Here is a 25,651-nt window from a genome sequence, read left to right on the forward strand (position 1 = left end):
TTGAGCAGTTTTGAGGATGTCCGGACGATCTCTGCAAAGTAAATAAAATTTAGAAATGTGTTTAACTTTAATACTTTAAATGAACTGTAAACATATGAAAGTTGTATGAATAAGATATTTTTATTTAATAATTATTTTATATATAAATATTAATTATTATATAAAATAATATTAATTATTTAAAAAATATATAAAATATAATGATATATATTTCAACATACATATTTTATAATGATATATAATTATACATAAATATGTATGAAAATTATATGATAATTATGAATAATTATATATATTTTAATACATATGGACATATTCGATATAATAATTATATATAAAAAATTTCTTCTCGGATAATGTTTTGAGAAATATCCTATACATCCTTAAAACAAACAAATTGCATAAAAAAATTGAAAATAGAGTAACAAATTACAATACATAATAATAGATAACAAAAGCTCTATGGTCTTGTATACGTTTCATTCGATTACGCTAAAGCTGCCGTACGGCTTGCGAGAACAAAGGAGAGAAATAGTGTACGTGTATATGTCTTTCCGATTGAAACCCTGCAAAGAGTGTCGGTAGATCAGAATTTTGAGCAAAATACCGCGATGTGGTTCGAGTGTTGTCGACCATCTGAGCGGCAATTCGTATCGCGGGCATGTCGGCTGCACCGAAATAAAACCGGCAAAAGGGAGCACCGCGACGGCCCACGCGCACCCTTTTGTCCGAGGGTTCGCGATTCCGTGCACGTAGTCGCGATACACGACGCCCGCGAGGATGAGGTGGCTCTCCCGCCCCGTGGGTGGGGGGTGGTAAAGGCATTGTGTGTCCTCCGAAAGTAGCTCCCGGTCTGCAGTCGACAGGAAGCCCAAGAATACCGGGAGAATTATCTGGCGCGGGCGTAAAAGGGGAGAGAATCGTGACGAGAAGGGAGGTACGGTCGCGTGACCGCGCCACTTCCGGGAGGGAAGAAAAGCCGCGAAGGTTGCGACGATACTTTTGGCAGGGACCGCCCGAGGGTCGCGCGATAAAGCTACACGCGGAGGAAAGAGCGTCTGCGAAGATATTTTTTGGGACGGGCTATATATATATCACATACTTGGGAGGGTATAACAACGCGAGATGCCGGGGGTGTGAGATAAGTCGAAAGCTTAACACGTGACCGGTCGCATTAGGAATAACGACGCCCGTGATCGCGTGTGGCACTGCCGTTGCTACGGAAGCGTGATATTGCGAATTTTTCGGGTGAGCAGAAAAATCGTGGATACTCGCGCATGTAATTTGTAGTACAACGATAACGCTAAACGGTGTTACGATTGGCAGATACGGAAGCTAAGAAGAGAGAAAAAAATAAAAGAGAGAGAGAGAGAGAGAGAAAGAAATGTGAAACGATAGTAAAGTGATAGGATACACGAGAAAGCTGACTCGGTTATCTTTATCTCTCAGGGATAAGAGAAATCGAAGGAAATTTTTGTTCGCGGATTTGGGTCACACCGAACAGGTGTGAAGTAAAAGATAGACGACAGCGATAGTCGCCGGTCGCCACTCGCAGCGGTATCGCGCGACGCGCATCTCTAACAAGGGTGCATTTGCAAGGTATGTAGGTGGCGAGAGAAACACACATCTGTATGTAACGTATGCAGCCCGGTCGCCAACCGACTGCCATTGCGCGCTGTAAATGCTTTCATAAAGTTACACGTGCTCTCCACTGCCGTAAGCAGCCTTCGCGCTGCTGTAAATAATGACGAGGATATCAACGCCGCCGCCGCTGCCGCCACCGGGTCGAAAAGGTGAGGAGCCGGGTCGTAGGGAGAATTGAGGTAAATGCGCTTGTATTCGTTCCGTTACAGCGAAGAAATTGCACGGAGAAGGGAAACTAGTTTCGCGCAGATGGCAGAATTTTGATCGCTCTTAGTGCTCCGTGAGTTTTTGTTCTACGCTCATGATTCATCATTACCTTATTCCGCCGAGTAAACGATCGGGAAGGTACAAACTGCTGCAGATAAAATATAAATTTTTAATCGCGTTGCTGAAAAGGCGAAAATATATATTATATTTTTGGCTCAAGTACGAAGATTAATATTCTTTAGGAGTGACGTGAGCTTGCGAATTCTCTCGGAATTTCGTTCTATTTTTTAAAAACTTGCAATTTCGTAGGTTAATCGAGAAACGCGCGGTAACTAAGCCGAGGTGCAATTAATTACTCGTTTGTCGATATTACGCTGGACGCAATTTTTCTGGCGGAGACATTTGATCGACATGCCCGCGCTGCGCCATAATAATTCACTTTTAAGACAGTCTTCGATCAACCAACTCCAATTAACGCGTCTTTTTCTTCACATTCTGTTCTCCGTAACACACACACACACACACACACACACACACAGAGAAGAAAATCAATTTTTTATATCGCATTCTTGCGTACTGTTACATCAACTAGAGCTAATCTGGCTGAGACGTTTTCCCAAGTTTGGAGGCATGGCTTCCAAATTTTATAAGTAACAAACGCTCCAAGATAATCTGACTAAATAAGTAGTAAAAAAATCATTTATAATGTAGGAGTTGGAGATTCGTCAGACACAAATATAATAAATAACAAGAGCAAAAAGTTAAATGACGAAGTTAAATTGAACAAAATAGAAGTCAAGGAAAATGCGAAACTACACTTCCTGATATATACGGTATTAAAAGTTGTAATGAAAGTGGAACTTGTACATTTTTCCACGCGCAATCTTACAAGGTTCAGTTTCAGAATCGTCTCTCTCGAAAATAATGGAATTGCCACGAGCGTCACGAAATGTTGATGTACAGAGCGAGCAAGTGTTAAATATTTTAGGGGGGGGGGGATTAGTTTATACAACCAATTAGTTTATACGACCAAATACATTAAGAAAGGTTCATATAAATATGGATCTATACACGTTTAATTTTTGAAGCAAGAGGAATTGTATTAAAACAGTGGAAGACTTTAAAACCGAAGCAATTGACGAAAAACGCAATTGACAAAAATGATATGCTTTGAAGATTAATAAACAGCAACAATATGTATTTTGAAAAGAATCGATTTTTCAGTTAGATTAAGATTCCATTTTTTCTAAATTGAATTATACAATTTCTTTATATGATACAATTTGTCCAGTTATTCCGTATATAAAAGCACTAAAGTCAAAGAATCAATAGTTTACGCGACATTTTAGACTTTATTCTGAATTCTGACGTATTTCGACATAAAATCAATTGCTTCGTTTTCGAAATATCACACTGTTTCACAACAAAATTCAATCTCAGAAACTAAACGTTTCTCGACTGGTGAACTTTTTATAACGTTTGATCGATAGGGAAATGCATCCCTGGAATATTTGACATTTATTCGTTTACGTACACGTGCCAGAAGTAACTCTGGAAGCGTATTTTCTCACACTTTTCCAGTGACGCGCCCGCTTCCATTTACACGAAGTCATTCGGCTGCGTAGCGTAACAACGGATACTATCGCAATGAAATTATTTAACGGCCGGGTAGCAGCGCGCTGTAAACAATACTCGGAAATTCGCATTGCAATCTGCCGGACAAAGGGCCGTCCGGCTGCATCTGGGCCTGGACGGTGTGCTTTTATTGCCCGGCGCCGGGGTAGCCAGTCGACCATCGACCATGAACGAACCGCCTCTTTCTGATCGTCCCTCGCGGTGCTTTCGTCAGCAAGCCGCTGGTGTGTCGCTGCAATTGTATATCAGGTGTGCGGCACTTTTTCGATAAATCCGTCGTCGTTTGAACGATCGGGCGGCCGCTAAAAGGACGATTATACGACACACAGGCGCGATTTCGCGTTCGAATTCGTCGTCCCGGCACAACGACGTGGGAGCGTTCCATCGGCTATCCATTGTTCTCCGGCCGAGTACACACTTCGTTACGAATAATCCTGATTTTATTACGAGACTCGGGTAAAGAAAGACGAGATTGCGTGTACCGAGAACGCGATTTTATTGCCGTACTTGTAAATAGCACGGTGAACAGATAGAATTTATTTTGAATCTCTGAGACAAGAGTCTCTTTCTCTCTCTTTCTCTCTCTTTCTCTACAAGTAGATAAGTAATTTTCAACAATATCTGCCGTAATTAAGTTGAATGTAACAATGTAAAGCTCGAAACTTTGATATTTATTCACGGAGACGCAGGCAGATAATGTCTCTGAAACGATTGTAAACAAATGATATTATATCATTTTGTATCCTACATTCCATTTTATTTTTATTTTTAATTAACATCTTTGTGAAAAATTTCATACTGTTTCGTCGTTGCCTTTGAATTTGGTTTCCCCGAAACATTTAATTTTCGATTAGCTCGCCGTGTTATTGCACGGCCAGCCTTTCAATTGCCGATTGTAATAACAACCTGAATTTAGAGCGTTTTTAACGTGACGATAAAATTGGGACAAAGTCGCGGGACAAAACCTAGAGAGGGTCATTAAAAAGTTTCGATTACTCTCTCCTTTAACTTTGGACTTTTCATTTGTAGGCAGGTGCGGAATATAAAACCGCCAATGTACAAAGTGCAACGCGGAAAAGCGGAAAAGCGGAAAAGCGGAAAAATATTATGAAATGGGGGCGTTCGTAATTAATATTACGCAATTTCGCGTGAAATTACAAATACAGCACGCAACAGTATCGGAATTACATTCGAGAATAATCCTTCCGCGATATTGCGGGGCGAGCTGTGATTCATATCTATCGGAAAATGATTTTCTTAACGGGAGAGACGCTCGATGGTTTTTAAAAAGTTCTAGTGGCACAATAGAACGCGCTGTATCCATTAATCGGTGGCATAATGCACCGATAACGAAGGGAAATAAGAAACCGGGCTATTACTAGGCGTAATCTACGGCTGGAACTTACTTTGCGAGACTCGAGGATCGAAACGACTTCGGGGATAAGGAGCCATTCTTCCACTTTGGAGCCAGAAAAGTTCGTAATGGGAATACGATTAAATTGCAGTTGGATTGCTAGAAAAATATTGCCATGCGATGCACGGGAAGGTCGTTAATCTCTTACGGAATTCAAACAACGCTCGAACATTACGCTCGAACATTACCCCCGAACACTTTTATGCCTATCCAAGAATGCTTGCTCCTATATTAGTAGAACATTCATTTATCTTAATAATGCATTTTACAGCTATATGATTGTTTTATATAAATATGGAAGGCTGGTATTCGCAGTCGTAAATAACTTTCAATCTTCGATTGAAAGAAAGAAAAATGAATGAATGAAATCTAATTAATTACACTTTTAATCAAAGATTGAAAATTATTTACGATTATGAATACCAATTTAATTCTGGATGCGCGTGCTCGAGGGCCTTCGGATTTTTCTATAGCGCCAGCAAATCTATAGCGTTTTTTTCCTTTGTCCGAATCCCTGTAGAAATATAATTAAATAAGAATAATGAGTATTTCATATCGAATATAAATCAATTCGCACAGCTATAGAACATTATGTTTCGACAACGAGTGTGTCCGTAAAATCCACGTTAGAACTAATTACTTCGCTTTTTTACCTAGATCATACACTTAATAGTGCGCGCGGACGGTAATAAAATTATACGCTACCGGAATAGCTGACCGCATATCAAACCAATTATAGGATATCGATTTTCCTTTTTCCTTTCCTTTAATACACAGTGCTCGATAGTACCTCTCTCAAACGAATTATTGGCAGGCCGCTTCCTTTGGACAAAGGACAAATTGTACGGTATCCTTATAGCTCTGTAATGACCACTTTGCGTTCTTTTCTTTCAGAGCCAACTCGTAAGAGTACGAGCATTTGAATTTAATATATCGATTCATCAGTGACATTATTCACGTTTGATTTCTCCGCTGTTTATGTTTATTCTCTAAATCTCTACGTGAAAATTAGTCACCCCAAAAAATCACTCCTATAGGAGTGAATTCTAACTCTTATTAGAGTGATAAATTACGCGAGCTCAGTTTTCACTATTTTTAGAGTGACGTTTCACTCCACGATATTTAGAGACTACGAGTATGGACGGAGTAGTTAATTTCACCTTCTACTCTCTAAATTCTTTGGAGTGGAATACCACTCTAAAAGTGTGACAATCCTGCCTTGACAAAGAGTGGCAGAGTTTTCACATTTTTAGAGTGGAATTCCACTCTTTTAAATGAAATTTCACTCCAAAAAATTTAGAGAGTAAATTTCATTAAATTTCTACCTCGGTTTCGCGATATACAATTAATAAAACGTAAAATAAAGACAACACACAAAATGCCAATATTTCAAAGCTACGTTTTTCGATATTCTTCGCACGTTTTTTTGTTTTTTTTTTTTTTTTTGAGGTTTTATGAGTGTTGCACGCGAATCTCTTTGGTAAGCCAATTCGACCCCGCTTTACGGCTTTACGGTCTCTTTCATACACACGCTGATTCAAGTTTAGGTACCCGATCGCTGAAAGTCAAAGACAGGCGCGACACGCGGCGCCACGCCATTCGTATGCTACTTTTCACTTCGGCAACGAATATGAAGCCGATACCACCGGCTGACACCGGGCCCGAAAATCTCTAGTTCGCGATTCCCGATTCCCACTCCTCCACGGCCCCTCGTATATCCGCGCTCTCTTTCGCTTCAGGATTAGTTGGAAAGTCAAGAGCTACGATCACTACGTGCTTGAAATAGGAAAGTCCATCCATATTCTTTTCGCGCTCGCCTTTTTCATTTATACGAGAGGAGAACGTCTCTGCATAAACGCGCCGAAATTTATGACCGAGGAGAGCCTCGTTTCATCTCCTTTCTTTGCCCACGAAAGTAAGCAACAATCCCCCTTGTCCACCTTTCCGTCGTTCTTCAAAACAATAATTAATTACACACGATTCGAATTTTTCGAGCCATAATGAAGAGACTTGAGACTGAAATCCGTGAAAAGATCCGAGATTTATTTTGCGCTTCCATCGAACGAATATCTCATGCGCAGTGTAACCCTTCTATTCAGAGTTAAATTATTATAATTTCGTCCGCGTATATATAGGTCGCGACCTTAATTTTAATGGCAGAGTTACCCTCTCTGAGTTTGAAATTTATTTTTTCATTAGCGAAAACACCGAGGAAAATGATCGTGCACTGTGCAATTTTTTAATATTTGATGCAATACAGCTGTAATTTTTAACTTTTTTAGATTAAAGTTAAATGTGAAATTAAATATGAATTTTATTGAAATAAAGTTCATTTAAAATTTCAATATTTCGAGGCTGTAATTTTATTATCACTTATTTATTTACATAAATGCATATATATTATATTAGAATAAAGCAACAGCACACGCGGTAATATCTTCCCTCGCTAATGGACGGGAATAATATTTAATAGAATCAATAAGTTTAAATACGTTTACCTTTGGAGCGTGCAGAAATATGAAATTCCAGCAAATACGAATTTCGAAATTAATTTATGATGTCATTTTCGTCGTAGGACGAACGACCGATGCACGTGTCGCGAGTTAAGACTTAGTACTTAATTAGTCAACTCTGTTATATCACGACCGCTATAACCTACATATTTATTCGTCGTGCCATTTCTCAATTTAGTCGCTGTAGTTTGTAAAGCTCTCGGTCTCAATGTAGGATAACTCCGGTTACTATATGCCGCACCCATCAGAAACTTTTATTTGCCATCATTTAAGACAAATTAACTGTACCAATAAATATTTTACGCTGTATATTACTATCAAAAAAACGAAATATTTATTTTCTTATATATGAAAAAAAAGACTTTTAGAAACTCTTACGTTTTTGTATTTACGTTGTATTACGAAATATATGACCGCTCACGGCTAGGATCAATCAAGCTCAACAAAGAATATAAGAGTTAAGCACTTGTATTTAGGTATACTTCATCCTTTATTATCCTTCTACACATATCCTTGTACACGCTACTCACATTGATAAATTGATTCAGCTCACGGTGGTTTCACCCAGAGACAGATTTCTTCAAGTAAAAAGAATATTTGAATCAAGAAGGTTTGTGCATTGCTAAATGGTTAAAGAAAAATGTCTTTGATTTGAAGAAATTTGTTTGTTGTTCCTCTTATTAGAATTAAATAAAGAGTTCGGCTGTGTAACGCTTTTTTCCAATGAAAGAAATATACTTTTAAAATCAGAACAACTAAATTATTTCTTACATTTCTGTTGGTTTTCTTTGAATTAAAAAAAAATACTTGTTTAAATTAAACAAATAATTTGAAAAAATAATTTATTTACTTCGAAAAATGTTAATAACGTCATTTCTCAAATAAGTTTTTATCTTTATCAAAGGTATATGTTCACTTCACCTCAAAAAAACCAAGTTAAAAGAACTATGTCATCGATGTAAACATAATTTTCTCTCTGGGTGTTCATTTAATATTAACAGCAAAAAAACTGAGATATTACAACACAATATTAATGAGAAAAATAACAAAGGCATATAACAAAGTGCTCGCGAGTCAATCTATCATCACTCTTATTTTTTCCGAGTACTGCGACGTAGATCCTCGACATAAATACTAGAGTTACTCTATTACATATGACCAGAGTCGATCTTACGCTTTGACGCCAACAGCGCAAATAAATACGCCGAATAATAATCGGTGTGCCATTACAGATAATGCATCAGGTCCGATTTTAATTTGAGATGCTCCGGAATAATTTGTAGACTTTGAAAAACACCGCTTCTCATTCATTTTAGATAAATATCTTGCGGCCGATATTCATGCGCGCGTTTACGTTTCTTCGATATTCGATTCCGCTGATGCGACGGGGTCGATCTCGATCGGAGAATATCGATCGGAGAATATCACGCTGTCCACGACGTAATCGGGTTGCGATCCGATCGCACTCGATCAGCAACTGGCGAGCCCGGACGAGCGGCGAATTAGCAGTTATCTTTATTGCTCTGTACAGGCCCGTTCATTTCGAGCGCTTGACAAACGCGCTCGGGGAGGAAGAGGAATGGTGGTTGCGAGTGGCCATAATAACATGTGACGTTGCGATAAAACTTTGTTAAACAACCGACAGGCCTGGATCTGTCATCGTCGCGAGCACGGCCGCGATGCGTATTTGCATACGGTTGACATCGTTGGCCACAGCCACGCTTTATCCGTGGCTATCAACGTTATTTACGTTAGCCTTCGTTTAATTGGTCGACCAGACCTCATAGAGAGGATAATTAACACAATCAAATTGATTATTGCTTATCAACGTGTACTAATTATTAATTAACGGCTTCTTTCCGCGTTATAGCATATAATGCAGTGTTAAATATTAAGGAATCAAAGCTCAATAAATTTCTTCAGTTAAATAACACTTTGTTATTTTCAACTTCTACGTGTGCCGAAATTTATTATTTTAACACAAAATATGTAATTAAAAGGACAACCGCGTTTAATCGACCCATTTCTATGGTTAAATTGCTTTTAAAGTAAATTATGTCGATAAATTAAATTTAAGTAAAATTTATCATTTTGACAGTTAATTTGTTTAACTTTGTTGTTTTAGTTTAAATAGGAACAATGGCAGCCTATAAGAATGATCAGAAATAACTCAAATTGGGTAGAATTCGACGCTACAATTTAATAGTGTAGTCTTCCCCGTTCGTATTTAATTTACGTAAAAAAAAAAAAAGATTTACGCCTATGCAGAATATTATAATCATTTGCGTATTTCCACTTTTTTTTAACATCGTGTAATTTTTCATGCACATCTCGTCTTGTACGCATTAAAACGAAATTAAATTAAAAACTTAATTTAATTTAAAATGTCTCATCTTAACTTTAATGGTGTTTCGGGAGACTCCGTATAATCTCGTTTAAATTCGATAGCGATCTATGATGAAATTCGCAAAAGGGAATGCGAGCGCCGTTCACCCATTTACCTGCGGCGTGTTACAATTACGTTACTTCAGCCTTCCTCGGCAAGAAGATAGTATAACTCGCAGCTAACGATCTCACGAGCGGGATTCCTGAGAAGGGAATATCCACCTCGTATTGTGATGTGTCTCCGCGTTATGGAGAGTTGCTAAGCTAATGTAGCGCAATTCCGCGACACTTGGCGCGGCTAGGTATAACAATGGCGCAAGTACATTTTGTGCAATTTTGTATATCGCGAATTTTCGTGTAAAAATTATCGCCACGCCATACGGGACGCGAAACGCCATCGCTTCCATTCCGCGCGGAGATGATATTTTTGCAATTAAGTCCGCCGTGAAAACCCTCAGAGGGATTCGCCGGCGGCGGCGTGCGGTAATCGCTTTCAGTTCGTGTTTGCGCGACGTTACAGACACCGCGTTACGGACACCGCGTTACTTTCTTCTCGCGAAAAGCGAGAATCCCGTAATTCGCATGATCGGATGTCGGTCCATTGCGGCCTGCACGAGCGGGAGGGAGCGCTACCCTTCGAGCGATAGGTGCGTTCCAGTAGCGTCGCGATTTTCCGCCTCGATTGTTTCCGCGAAACAACGTTAACGAAACGTTTGTTTTCGTATGCGCTGCTGTCCATCAGAAACTAAAGGGGAATCAAAATAACCGGCGATTTCTCTGCGGCCTTTGTACTCGGCGTACAGTTTCGATTAATCCCAACGAATGCCGAGATTTTTACGCCCGTTATTTCGATGCCGCAATCAAAAGACTCGCGTCCCGATACACTACTAAAAAAAATAAATAAAAAAAAAAATACGAAAATACGATACTAGGAACGAAATGTAAAAAAAAGGGTTACCGATGTTGGTATCAAACGAGCGAGCTTTAGATAATCGATTTACCCGCGCTATCTCGATACCTCTTTTCCACCCCCTGAAAATAATTATTTTTTTATGAGTAGTCATCACGTAGCGTGAGCGGTATACACATATATTACACATATTCTCATTTTTTTTGTTAACGCATATTATTCTATGTTAATGCATATATAGTTAACGTATTCCTTCAATTTCATCGATGTTTTTTGTGACACAGCTCGAAACGTAAACACGTTAATATCGATTTGTGTGCGGTGCAATGCCACGACAAGTAATCATCTACTATTGTCAAAAACAACAATAAATGCAGTTGCACGTGCATAATGATGGCGAATATTTCGGCGACAGTCGAGTACAATGCTCGTAATTTTCGAATTGTAAAGCGCGACGATAATTAGATTCGGTCAATATGCCAATGAACTGTTCCACTGAAACGCGGAACGCGAGTTTTTCGACGCTAGATGAGAAATTGTTGAGCAGGTTTCCGCAAAACACTTTCCATTCCTCCACCTTCTTTTTTCTCCGAGATAATTAGACGTATTCAAATGAACTCGGAAATCCCTTCACGTTGTAACTTCAAGTGAATTTTGCACGTGCTTCGGCTAATTTTTCCTTCGCGAAGCGCGAACGTCATGTATCTTGAGCCACTGCAATTTGCGAATTCTCCCCTTGCTTCGCCGAGAGGCGGATTCAAAGGCGCGTAAAACGCTTTGTTATTAAAACGAAAATCCAAATTGCTTGCACTGTACGTAAGAAAAGAAACGAACATTGATAAAACAAAATGTATAAGGGAGCACGAAAATAGAAACACAATATTTTGTTGTTATTACACCGAGAAGAACAATTGTTAAATTGACTAAATCTTTTAACTTGATTAAATTTTTTCAGTTCTAGTATTTGTGTGTTCAACTCGAAGTTTATAAAATACTTGAACTTTAATTTAAGCATTTATATACTTAATTTAAATATTAATACTTGAATTGAAGAAATTTAATCAAGTTGAAAATTTTAATTAACAATTTTTTTTCAATGGAGTATAATTAATATTAATGAATTAATTTTATATATATATATATATATAAGTAGTGAAATTAATAAAAGAAATTGTCACTGATAATGTTACGTAAAAAATCGAATTTAATGTAAAATAAAAATAATAATTGGACAAACAAAATAATAGTGTCAGTAACAAAAAGAGTTAAAAATTAAATAAATATGTCATATTTTATAACGTATTTTTTTTTAGACGTAGCGATAAAAAAAGTATCTACCCTATATAGCTCAGAGATTCATGCGTTTACGCGTGTCAAAATCAATCTGACTTAACCCAAGAAAGTCTAATGGAGTGATATGTTGTTCGCAAAATTGCGGGTGAAACGTGGCGCGAGCGAACGGGGGACTCCGAACTTCCAAATGTGTGTCTACGATCGGCCACCGGTTACTGTATCGTCGGCTTGCGGTCCGGGGACTCGGAAACTTTCCTCGCGAACGAACTTTATCGCCGCCGATTTTTCACGACTTCCACCCGTCAGTGGCGTGACGCGCCCCAGGGAGACGAGAAAGTCGCCGGTTTGCCGAATCTTTAACGATGGCGGTAGATACAGTACGCGACAAGTGGTTGGCACGAACAAAAAAGATTCTACCATCATGAGGAATCGCCTTCTTTACTCGTATGGAAGGATATATCGCCTGCTATTTAGGAGATTGTATTTTCATCTCACATACACCGTTAAGTCCATACAGCGATAGAAAAGATTCATGCTCGATTCAAATAAAAATGTTATTAATATTATTCAAATAATTTATTTACGTCAAACAAGTAAATGTTACTGGTTTAATATAAAATTTTGTTTTTCATACTCTGTGCACTGAGAAAGAGATATTTAAAAATGTATTTGCAAGATATGAATTTATTTCATTCAAATATATAATATAAAAATAATAGTTAGACAAACAAAATAATTGCGTCAGTAAGAGAAAGAGTTGCAAATTAAATAAATATATGATATCAACGTATTTTAAAATAAATATTAAGGAATACGGCGAAATAAAATTTTAATTCTAGCAAATAAATCATTTGACAAGAAAAATAACATATGGTTTACATAAATGAGATGTATTTCATAGAAATGTATATATTCTGTTATCACAAATAAATTTTCTGATAACTAATAAATATCGATGAAAATGTCACAAGTAACATTTGCTTCTGAATATTTCGATTTTTTTTTCTCAGTGTAGTGTCGAATATATCTAATTTGAGTTATTTTAAATCATTCTTATAAGTTGCCACTGCTCCTACTCGACGTGTCAGTGATAAATTCAACTCAAATTTTGTTTATTACTTAATAAGTGCGCACACACACGTTAATATAGACGCTGCTTGCTTTAAAACTGAGTAATTCAACCAGAAAGTTGAATTGATTAAGGAGTTGTTCTTGCAACTATATTGTGATAATATCACTACGCTTTGTGATAAAATAATAAAATTTCGACAGAACGCATAGAAGTCAAAAATAACAAAATGTCGTTTAACTGAAGGATTCAGTTTAAATTTGATTCTTTACTAATAATAAGAACGTTGCTCGTATTTGCAAAATAAAATGTCTAATCCAGACCAAATAAACGAGCTGTTTTTATAGCGGATGTCGATTTACTAAAACTTTAAAATTGTATTTCACTATTTAGACGGAACGCTTTGACCTACTTGGTTGGCCCTCATTAGCCGTCGGTTAAAATGAATTATGTAATTATCCCTGATTAACGATATTAAAAGATACGAACGTTTAATAAAGCAGTTTCGTCTATGTAGTGAAATACAATTGTAAAATTTTAATAAATTGACATCCGGTATAAAAATATTTTTAATCAGATGTCAATTTATTTGGGTTAGAATTTATATCTGGAATCTTCAATATTTAATGATGCAAGGTAGAAAAATATATTTGTAATCAGCAAAGCTCTGGCTTTTTGTAGATTTCGAACCAACACACTCGTCGCAAACAAAAGTTGCGCGGATTAATTATTCCCGTTGATAATTTCATCGGAGCAGATTTCGTCATGCGTTTGTACATGAACAGCTTTGTCGCAAGAGAGAGAGAGATTAGATTCGCGTGTGCGTGTAACCGGTTATTAATTTCGATCGTGAAAGGGACGTGGGGCGCATCTCGCCTAATGCGCATTACACACGCATTCGGAAATCAGCGCGGGCACGTGCGAATACGTCCCGAACCTATTTAGCTAGATTAAATCAATGGAGGATCGGCGCCGAGATAGGTCAATGTACGAAAATCCACGTATACGCGCGCAGCAGTCGCATTATGTTCCCGGGACATCGTAATCGCATTAATTGCATTGACCGTCAGCGAGTGCACCGGTGCACAAACGCAGCCGATTGCGACGCGACCGGACGCGGCTGGGAATTCGCCGCGGACAAGTTCGGCGACGGAAAATTTCCGATATTTGTTTCGCGCTCGAGGTTGACAGGCCCCTATTCCGAATTGATGGCGACCGTATCGAGTGCTACTGCTGCTGCTGTTGCTGCTGCAGCGGAGATGAATCCGGCCGCGCGGAGCAGATGGCTCGCGCGAAATATCCAAAATCGTTTGTAGTCCGCGGCGTTATTTTTAGCGAACGCGGTCAGGCGAATCCGATATAAAAATATAACTTCCTAAAATATCTAAAGATCCTATCTTCAATACAGCGTTTCGTTCGATCGCTAAAGATACAGGTGCAAAATTGTGAACAAATGTATCTTGGAAAAATTATTCACGACGATCAGACGTCAACCAATTTTTTGCTCTCCTCGCGCGACAAATATGCAGTCACAATGATAATAATAATACGCTTATTTCAGAAGCGCAGGAATGCATGAAGATCGAATTATCGTGAAATCACATGAATAAAAAAGTTGTCGCACATCCGATCTATATTCGATTCCATTGATGCTCAAACAGCATATTCGAATTGATTAGGCTCGCGTTAATATTTATGATTCGAAAATGTGATCAATGGTAATTGAACCTAAATTCCTGTAAATCAATGATGCACCGTTTCCGAAACGTAATCGGATACGAGTGTGTGTGTGTCACGGAAACACTGTTATCGATCGCGTGGGCGGTTTTACAAAAGAACCGTATATGTAATGATCATTATAACATGCCGAATAATCCAACAAATAAATATTTTGCAAGCATTACGAAAAAATTATTAACAAAATATTTATATATCTGTGCTGGTGGGGAGAAAAGAAGAGAATTTGTGGAAATGAGATTTGGAACCCCGGCTTTGTGAAAGGGAAGATGCGCGAAAAATCGGTTTGTTTATCGGATTAATGATTAAATAATTCTTCGGTCATCTCTGGTAAACATAAGATTATGAAAAGCGAGCAGAATTAGTATTCGCTCGAGTAATTTTATTTCGAAATCACGGGCGGGGATTAAAATACATCGCAAATTTTAATATATGATTTTTATTCTTAAATTATTAAACTCATGCTATTTCGCACAACGGCAGGTATTTAATATTCTCGCTGTTAAGTATGTTTGATAATAACTAATTACTTGTTCCCTGCCCTTCTCAGGTGTACCGGGACGTGCCGGGAGATAAGACGACACTGTCTACGAACTCAAGCGTGTCCTCTTAGCGCCTAAGTAGTTGCATGAACCTTATAAGCAGTATTCATGACGCTGTTTACTTTACAGTGGTATAAGTAGTATAAGTGACGTAAATATAGCATGTACTACAAGGAACTCTGCTAAACAGGATGAATTTAACAAGAGCAGAAAGGAATGTTCGGATGAATAAATTTGTAATCAGTTTTCCCGAAATAACTCTGGTTGGTTAATTTTAATTTTCTCTCAATCGGCTTCTAATTCCAACCCGAATTTAAACAAAAAATTTCGTGACAATCACATCAACCTAAATTACTTTCATTACGCAAATTATCTAAATTATTTGCATTTACCGATACAAAAGCTAAACTTTTAACTAAACATTTTTTTGTTTGATTTTTTTTTTGTGATACTACCAAATGTGATTGACAATACGTATTGATGATGTATACATGAAGAATAAAGTTGAAAAGATTCTGTTCTATAAATAAGACGACGGGGAGGAATGGGACGAGTTATTTCCATCAATTGCTTTTGAGATTCGAGATTTGTAAGAAAATGGCTATTACATTTATATATTATGCATCAATAATCTTTTTCTTCTTTTTCTAACAGAGAAAGAGAGAGAGAGAGAGAGAGAGAGAGAGAGAAGAAACAAAAGGGAAGAAAGAGGTTTGAGATCTAGCAGGAGACAAGTACAAAAAGCAAACTGCCAGAGACAAATGATGTCGGTGAAGTCGCGCGTAAGATATTGCAATATGAGCTTAGAGTACCGCGAGCGAGATAGGACGAGCATCCGTCGCTCAAATAAGGGCAGCGTGCAATTTGCGTAGAAGCACTCCGTCCGATAAGGACGCCAGTCGTCTGAATCGAACGATGTTTTACCTCGCGATTGAGCGGCTTCGCCAGAGTGATGACACCGGTGCGCGGGTTGACGACGAAATGGTCCGTGAGTTGTATGCCATATTTCACCGGCGATCCTTCGGGATCGTGGCCCTTCAGGACGAACACTTCCGTCCCGACCTTGGTCGACTCCGAGAGCGGCAAGCCCGTGGGGTATCCCCCGGCCTCCAAGATAGGTGGCTCGTTCACGTTGTTACCCGCTGGAACAACAAAAAAAGAAACGTTTGTTTTCGAGTTTCCATTGTTGGCTCTACATACATATATTGATCACTCACACGCCCGCGAAATCCCTTCCTATGTTACCTCAGCAGGTTTATTTATTCCTCTCGTTAACTTCCCCTTACATGTTGCAAGCTGCGTTCGCTCGAAACGAAATGTTTAGGGTGTCCCAAAAGTTACCCTCGCGAATATACCGAAGTGTGTTTCTAAGTTGTTAAACTCGGGAAAAAAAATGTAAGAGAATTGATAAAGTCTTGGAAATGCAAAATACAAGAAGCCTTATTTATTCATCACTAATTCATTTTTATAAAATTTTAACTTGTAGATTAAAATACATCTTCGTCGTAAAAAAAAAGTAAAGTCAAAGAATAAGAGAACTGTCGCAACTCGCATCGTTATTGCTTCCCGCGTCCAGAGATGCCAATTATTTTACTTGGCACCTCAAACATATTCCTTTTTTTTCCATCTGCGACGCATCGGTATGTTTAAAACTTCTGCTTTCCGTGTTTAACGTGAAGAGATGATACAGTAATCACAGGACCTGGGTACTGGTCACCGGATGTTAGTCGGTAAATTCAATCGCTATGTACGTACATCGAGCCGTTGGTCGCACATCTATTGTGCATAAATGCTGTTGGATCGATTTAGATGATTAAGGCTACACGAGCTAAGTAGATTATGATTGATGTATCCGTTGCGCGGAAATCGATTTTTGCCCACCCATATCGCCTGCCGGACCTGTCGATAATCAATTTCGCTCCAAGATCCGGAGCTTAGTGTTTTCATGCTCCTTTTGCGACAGACGCAATCAATACGGAAATCCCAATTCAGTGCGTTGAACAAGAAAATATATCGCGTCGTCAGAGGGGCTTTCCAAGTTCTTATATCACATTATATCATTATATCGTTTAAAGACGAGAACAAAAGAGGCGGATGCTTTGTCACAAAAGACAAATGCTTCGGGAAACGGATTCTCGAGCTTAAAACCTAATAACTCTTGTATTTCTCTGCGAAAGAAGAAACTATCGAATTATTCATATCTAAGAAAAGCATTTATATTACATGCTTTTTCCAAAGAGAGAAAGAGAAAGAGAAACAAATTTAAATGTCGATACTTTGCGTTGCGCATTATAAATGAAATGTCATTATTTCTCACGTAAACAGTATTTCTCTTATGATTTCTTTTTTTCTTCCAATATTCGCGTTAAATGCTTAAGCAGATAATATTGTTGAAACAGAGCGAATCGAAATGGTTGAACCAACTTTTTAATCTAAGAGACAAATTATCGACTGAATGTCAAATCGACTTGCAAAGGATCTGTCACAACTCTGTCCGGGAACCAATTCGAGTTTCCTTTCGAGTCGGCCGACATTCAGTCAATTCTTACTTCAAGATCGTCTCAAGTTGCTAATACAACTTTGTAATTGGTTCATGACATCTTAAAGTAGTGCTTGAGACGATCTTAAATATAAAGACCAACTATGAATGCCAACCTTTGAAATATGTTATTAAACACAAATATAGAGACACGTATTTTTTTTATACGTATCCAATTTGAGATTTAAAGATAAAATAACTCATCGCTTATATTTGATTACAAGCAATTATCAACGAAACGTCGAGAAAAATGTTTTAGGTAAAACTTTTATAGTTTTAATATAGTTTATAACGGTCTACTTAAGTGTTTAAAATATTTAATAATTTTTAAAGTACCTCCTAATTTTTTTAAATGAAATTATATTTTTACTGTGTTTATAAATTGAACTTTTCATGCCAAGTTCAAGCATATATTTTTCATTTTCGTTTTCTTTTTTCAATAATATTTGCCTTTTTATCTCGCTTTCATTATGTTTTCGTAGCGTAAAAGCTAATATAAAAGGAAATACCGTAATCAAAGTATCAGCGAATGAAAAGAACGGAATCAGTGATGGGACACCCGGTGCAATCGCCTCTTTCCCGGGAAACGTTGGATGAGCTTTGTTCGCGGTGGGTCACGGCACCTCGGGACTCAAAAGAGCCCGGAGGTTCCAGGCCGCTAATTCGACGCGAGCACCGGGGCTCGACCCCGTAAGCCCGAAAAGTCGTAAAACTATTACCAAGTTGGGTCGTACGAAGTGGCCCCCGCAGCCACGGAAACTTCTTTCCGAACTTCCGCAGCTTCTAGCCGGAAATTGTGGCGGACGTAATAGATACATCGCGGGTTTTAAGACCGGCCAACGGGGCTCGCTATACTTTTTTACGGGCCCCATTCGACGGGAGGATACTGCTGCAGCGGGACTGCAGCTGCGACTTTCCGCGCCTCACTCTTCCTCTCTCTTCTTTTCTTCCGCCCCTTCCTCCCCCCCCCTCTCTCTCTCTCGTAACAACGCCCAAAATGACGACAACGACGAAAAGGACTCTCTTCAAGGAACAACGATAATCGTTAAAGGGATAACGTCATATGCAATCGCGATCTCTTTCCTTTCTTCGAGGTTATCATTGCCGTCACCGTCGCAGATTCACGACAGTCGCTTAGAATTTTTGCCATTATGCGACGGGTCGTACGACGCCGTCGTAACGAGTCCAGACTTTTATGCGAATTGCACGCGCGGCTTATAAATAGGAAAATCGTGCGGCAAAGCACTCGCTGCAATACAATATCGTTGACCCAAAACGAAAGACCTCATCCGAAAGATGCACATTTGCAAATCAATTAGGATAGATCGTGCCGCGAATAAAAAGTGCAAAATTATCGCCAAGCTAACGACTTTTAAAGAATTACAAATTAAATTGTTAGAGCAGAGTCGTCATATTCGAACGATATTATTTCTATCAAAAGTACAGCAATAGTAAAGTAATAGTTTTACGATTCCTTTTATAGATTGGAGTAGATGGGAGAGTTTTGCGCAATGAAAGAGATAAAAAAAATGAAGGAACTTATTATATTGGTGCATGCCAAAAGTTGCGCAGACGCGATATTTGGCTTTTTATTCTTTGCTTTTTGAAAGTAAATTGCATTAAGAACTTTTTTATTAAAGCACATTTCTACAAATTGGCAACGTAACAGCAAAAAAGGCACGGCACGTAAAGGTGATAATCGTGTTTCTGGAAGTTTGAATAAACTTCTTCAAAATCTATTTAAACTTCAAGAAATATCTGTCATAACTTTACATGCCTTTTCCAGAAAGCGATATGCTTTGTTTCTTTGTATTAAACAATTATACAATTAATTAATTTAAGAATTATAATAATTAACCACTTATTCAAGCATTATATTTATGTCAACTAAACAATTGAGTAATTATTGAATTAACAAAATTAAAACCAATCGGAAACGCAGGCTTCAAATTAGAGGCTTCAAATTCGAGGTTTCCAATCGGAGGCTTTAAATTAGAGGCCTCGACACGCCAAATTTAAAACAGAAAAGAAGATGTTCCACAGAATTGATTGGTTGTAATGCCCTCATGCTATGTAATTAATATTAATCTTAAATATTAATCTTGAAAAATTACATTAATTATACACTGAGAAAAATGTCTTGAGAATAACGATCGGATTATCCCATTAAAAGGTAACAAACGGATATTTCCGATTATTTAGATCGAAATATGCAGAAATAAACGGATAATCCGTTTAAAAAATAACTATCCGTCACTTTTTAAACGGATTATCCATTTATTTCTGCATATTCCGATCTAAATAATCGAAAATATCCGTTTGTTACTTATCCGTTTGTTAATGGGATAATCCGATCGTTATTCTTCGGATATTTTTCTCAGTGTAAGATTAGAGATTGATACAAAAAAAAAAAAACAAAAAAAAATACGAATGTTCTTGCGCGAGAGTCGTTTTGATTTCTTACGACGCTGCAAGTACAGAATAACGGAAAGAAGATTCATGATTCAGTGTGATTCCAAGAAGTTCGTCAGGGGAGGTAAAGCGAAGTCTAATGCTGAAAGTCCCGCCGGCGCGACGCGGCGCATCGAAGAAGTAAGACTGCCGGAAACCGCGACGGTTGTACGCACAAATTTTCCCTGATCCATCAAAAGAGAAGCGGCGGCAGTAACTTTTTCCCGTGGAAGTTTTCTCTCAAACGCATTTTGTAAATTCAAATAAGGGATTCGAGAATGACGCGGACCGAACTTTCTCTGAGCGCGGGCGCACGCGAGTGACGGTCGGTATCGAGCATCGCGAATGACGCAAATAACCGAATTACCATAAATTTCAGTAGCTAACTACCGTTTCGCGACACCCCGCGTGTCTCGGCCGCCTCCGAATTAATCGTTGAACTTTCGACCGACATTTTTCCGGATCGTCGCTACATCTTGCCCCTATTTCGCGCCAAGATCAAAAGACCGCCACTGAAGGAATATTTTTATGCTCTGTATGAAAAAGAAAATTGTTTTCTACGTCGACTACGTTTGAAAACGTTAATTAATTCACTGCAAATGACGTGGATCTGAGCGCCGGGGAGTAAAAATTTTAGATTGTCTGTAACGATTTTCTACGTCACTCTCTTGAACCAGCCCGATTACTGATGAAACCAATAAAAGGATTTTATTGGAAATCATAATTAATATAATTCATGGATTTTCAGTAAAAATATCATTTTACATCTCATTGATATTACTAATTATTTCATCTTATTGATTTATAGTACTACATTTTTATTAGTGACTCTTTCAGTGATAATACACATTGAAAAAAAAGAGTTTGATAATAGTTACCAAACGTTGAGTGAAATAATGCCAATTAAATATTTGCTTAATATAGCTAAAAATAATTTTACTTTTCTAAATGTTTAATAAATATTACTAATTTTGATCATGCTTGCTAGATATTCAGAAAAATCAAATTATTTTAATCAAATATAATTATATTAATCAAATACTGACGTTTTTTCACTCAACGTTTCATAATTATTACCAAATTCTTTTTTCAGGGTGTCTTTACGCCTTTACAATTATGCGTCTCGCGAGTCGTCAAAATTTGCTGAGAGAGTCCGCTTCGCGCGATCGCGGCCGTAATTCCGGGTGTAATTGTCATCTTAATTGCGCGAAAACTCGCGGAATAATCGGCGCCGCGAGGATTTCCTCGAGGGGTCGCAAAAAAAACCACTTATTATAGGGGATTGACGGAAATCGAAAAACTAGATAACTACCGCTCTTTCGCCGTGCGCCGTTCTCCTCTTCGAGGTTGAACTCGACGCAATCGCGAAGAGCTCGGGGCTGCGATCTCACCTCGGCAGACTCTGTCTTGGCCCGCCTCTTTCCAGCCGCCCCGCTCGCTAATCTTCTCCATTTCCGAATCGTCTTTCCAGCGACAACCCTTCGCGCGCGAGCGATAAGGAACAATTTTCGCGTTGTGAGCCCCTTTTTATTGCGCCTCCTAGGCGCACTTACGATTCGCTCTCTTCACATAAACCACGTTATTGTCGGTCGTTCTGTCCCTCGTCGCGCCATTAACTTTAAAGTCGGCAATGTATCCTCAAATAAACGCATCTGTACTTCTCATCGCCTGGAACCGGAGCTTTACCGAGAGACCACCACCGCGCCGTGTACCAAATCCACTTTGGGAATAAAATTTTATTAAATATCCGCGTTTATTAAAATTCATAAGTTAATATTAGGAATACGTGTGGATGTAAAATTATAAATTTAATAATTTTACAAAATTTAATTACGGAAATTATAATTTAGCGTAGTAAAATTATAGCTTTAATCTTAATAATGGTACAGCATAATTCATGAGACTAATAATAAATATATTCACGTTAAAATTCGGTGTAATTCAACGATGTTATATTACCTATAAATATTATATTACCTATTTTCATTGCAATAAATTATTAGCTGTCCATCGTAAGTTGAAAATGAGCATCGTGAAGATGTGAGTAACTATAATGTGGAAGATTAATGTGATATCGTAAAATGGAAACCAGCGAAATCTAACGCAGGTCGTTGTCCGGAAATTGAACTGCGCGAAAATAAATCTTCGCTAACACAGAAACCTGGTGCACGCATATAATATTGATAAATATCGATCCCAATCGGTCGGGGGGACCGTTTTTATCGTAATGTATCGTATCCTTCCACGAGGAATCGATTTTACTCCTATCACAGTAAATTATCGATTTTTCTTGGACACTGTTAATTTATTATTGGTTTCTTTTTCCTATTGTAGCGCATTCTAAGTATGGAAGAGCCGCGTGACATTTCGTAAATTAAATCCGATTCGGAAATATGCAGGTAATGCAATAATGACACATTAATAAAAAAATTTCGTCTACCTCGAGTTTAATATAATTTAACCCGCTCGGCGAAAATCGAGCTCCGTCGAAATACGAAGATAAATCTTAAATATACGAATGGACTGTTATCTCGCCCATCTCGTGCAGAGGTACGCGCGTTAAAAGATAGAAGATGAAAAGAACTATTAGAAATTGGTTCCGTCTACCACTTTGAGGATTCGTGTGATCCTAAAGGAAGGGCAAACCGCATGGCATAAAGGCAAGGGCCATTAGCTTCATTTCATCTGAGTCAAACATGCCAGACTGTCTATATGACAAGATAGATCCACCTCTGGTGGATTCTATCTGAGAAACGTGTGGATCCGCGCTTCTACAAGCTTGGAGAATCCACAGCGGACGGAATCGCGGATATTCAATTAATTTCCTCGATGGATACATTCCGAGTAATATACGTGGTAATCTAAATAGAAGCAATCTCTCTTGCGTTCGTGCTCTCGATGTGAACTGTCATGAACGGTGACAGCTTTTAACGTTTCCTAGGAAAAAAAAAAACCAAGTGACGTAAAATGATGTTTTAAAAACTCTACGTACTACATCGATAAAAAAAAAACAACACATTTATCTGTAGCACAACTTTTCAGCTTTCCAAAAATTAATATCGCCAACGAAAACTTTTCTTTATCTACGCTCATGTTTTACAAAATGATAAGTTAATATTGTAACTGATATATAATTAACATCAATGAATATAGATACTGTGGAATCAATTAATTTATAGCTTTATAGTAATGTTCGCCGAAATATATTGCGCGTCGAGACGATGCATAATTAAGATATAAAAACCCTGTAACATCGCTCGAGATTAATTACCATAAAATAGCCGTATTTTCAGCGACGGCAGGAAATTAACAGGTTCCTCCGGTGTTATCGCACCGCTAAGATGTCCAACAATTAATTCATCGCGCGCGATATCCCCCTTCTGTTTCGTTACTTCTGGTTTTCACAAATTCCTGCGAAACCGTGGAAAGTCGGAATTTAAAGCCTGGAATAAATTAGCTGGCATTAAACGGCGGCGCCCGCCGTACCGATAGCTCGCGGTGCTCTACCGCTAATAAACAGATCGCGCGATAAATCCGTTACTTCGCGAACAATATTTGACGTTTCTTCATTACAATACACAATTTCAAATTAAACAGAACTGAATTCAAATTTAAAAAAATAAAGGACGCGCTTTTTGTTTCCGCGCTCCTTTGTGTGAATTTATATTGTTGTACTTTCTTCGTAAAGTATCGCGAACTGACGATGTGCCGACTCCTTCGGCCTTTCGCTCTTTCGATATTTAACGTTTCCGCCTGTGTGGCGCAAGGGTCTTTATCCTTGAAACACGAGAAGACCCGTTTGGTATTCGATGAAGCTACCGCCACGCGATCCTGCCGCGCCATTAGCCAAAGAACGTCCGGCGCATTAGAAGAGGGAATTGGATAAACAGCGCGCGCGCGCTTCCGACGTCTATCTCGAAAAATGACCATTCCGGCACGGAAGCCGAGAGTAATCTTTCGGCTGTAGCACTCCGCAGTTACACAAGTAATCCCGCGATATCGACCGATCGCCTTAAGCTCGCTCGTGACAGAAATCGGATTTTCGGAGGACGCGCGGCCGTCCTCTGCCGCGTCTCGCCATCGAGCAAAGTGCTCCGCCGAAACTGGCTGCGAGGAGCGCAAATAAAAAAGGCGGAGAGAGCAAAGAAAAAGATAAATGGATACTGAGGGTATAGATAGGGGGAAAACGTAAGGCAAGACAGTGCCCAAACTTTTGCGCTGGATGATGAATATACATGAAGAACGAAAATGGAATAACAATAGCGTTGGTATTTCGTGTTCTGACGTAACAAATAATCGTAACACAATATAGAGGCTAAAGCTGTCTTTTTCGACGTTAAATATCTTGTGACGGAAACGGTAGGCGAATAAATAAATGCTATAAACGTCGAGTGTACAGGAGACAAAATAACATCTGAGGGAAATACGATACTTATTAATAAAAGAACTCATTCGTCGCATTTGTCTTCTCATTACAGAATTTATTCTTGTCCGGAATAAAGTCATACGATGTTTAAATAGTCATCTATGTTACATCATTCTCCCAGCAGACTACCTTTTAAGAAATATTGAAAGATACTTAAGAGATACTGGAGAAGAAAATATCTCTTTTTAATGTGCCTTTTTCAAAACCACTCACAATGCCTTGATAATACTTAAGTCAAGCAGTTACGTTGCTTGGGAAGAACGTTGAGGTTTTAAAGAACCGAGGGCAATTTTGGAAAATAGTGAGAATTTCTTTCTCCAATCATTTACATAATTAACTGAGAGATGCTTTGCTAAAAGACGAATACAATATCCCGTTGATGCTATGCCAATATTGTATATATAGTATACAATACTTGGCTATAGCCTTATTCCAAACAAGAATAAAATCTGTGTCAAAGATGATAGATAAATTTCTAATTAATAGAAAAAATAGTTCATTTCCCAGACGTTCACATTATTTCGTCCATCCCCTGTATTTGATATCTTTAGTCATTAATATTTTTTTATTTTGCTAACACGAACATAATTGCACTATCGTTTTTCGCAATCAAGAGAGTCATCTTGTCGTTTCAACGAAATAGAAAAGGGAAAGAGAGAAACGGCAGAGCTACGAGAAAAGAAATGAGGTGGAGACGGGATTCTTATTGGGATCTCGGTAAGGCTGCCGGAGAATTATTTTAGACTTGTTAATGCAATTCCCTTGAAAGCTCGCGCCCCGCGCCACGTCGCCGCGTGGATCCGAAGTTCGAGGATAAATGTGGTAGGTTGGCGTTTTACGCGGTATCTGCAGCCCCTTATATGCGCCGGCATGGCGGAGGCACTCC

At 38.4% G+C, this 25,651-nt stretch overlaps 1 protein-coding gene across 4 annotated transcripts in view; it reads right to left on the reverse strand.

Annotated features, from left to right (window-relative positions):
• LOC105197501 (cadherin-87A) overlaps positions 1-25,651 on the reverse strand; it is a 216,313-nt gene that overhangs the window by 34,205 nt on the left and 156,457 nt on the right. For all 4 annotated transcript variants that reach the window (XM_011163907.3, XM_039445780.1, XM_039445781.1 and 1 more), the window contains exon 5: positions 16,274-16,491. In XM_011163907.3, the coding sequence (XP_011162209.1) occupies positions 16,274-16,491 (218 nt within the window). The remainder of the gene's footprint in view (positions 1-16,273; positions 16,492-25,651) is intronic.

The sequence above is a fragment of the Solenopsis invicta genome, chromosome 2 (genome assembly GCF_016802725.1).
Source record: "Solenopsis invicta isolate M01_SB chromosome 2, UNIL_Sinv_3.0, whole genome shotgun sequence".
In the NCBI taxonomy this organism is placed as follows: Eukaryota; Metazoa; Arthropoda; class Insecta; order Hymenoptera; family Formicidae; genus Solenopsis; species Solenopsis invicta.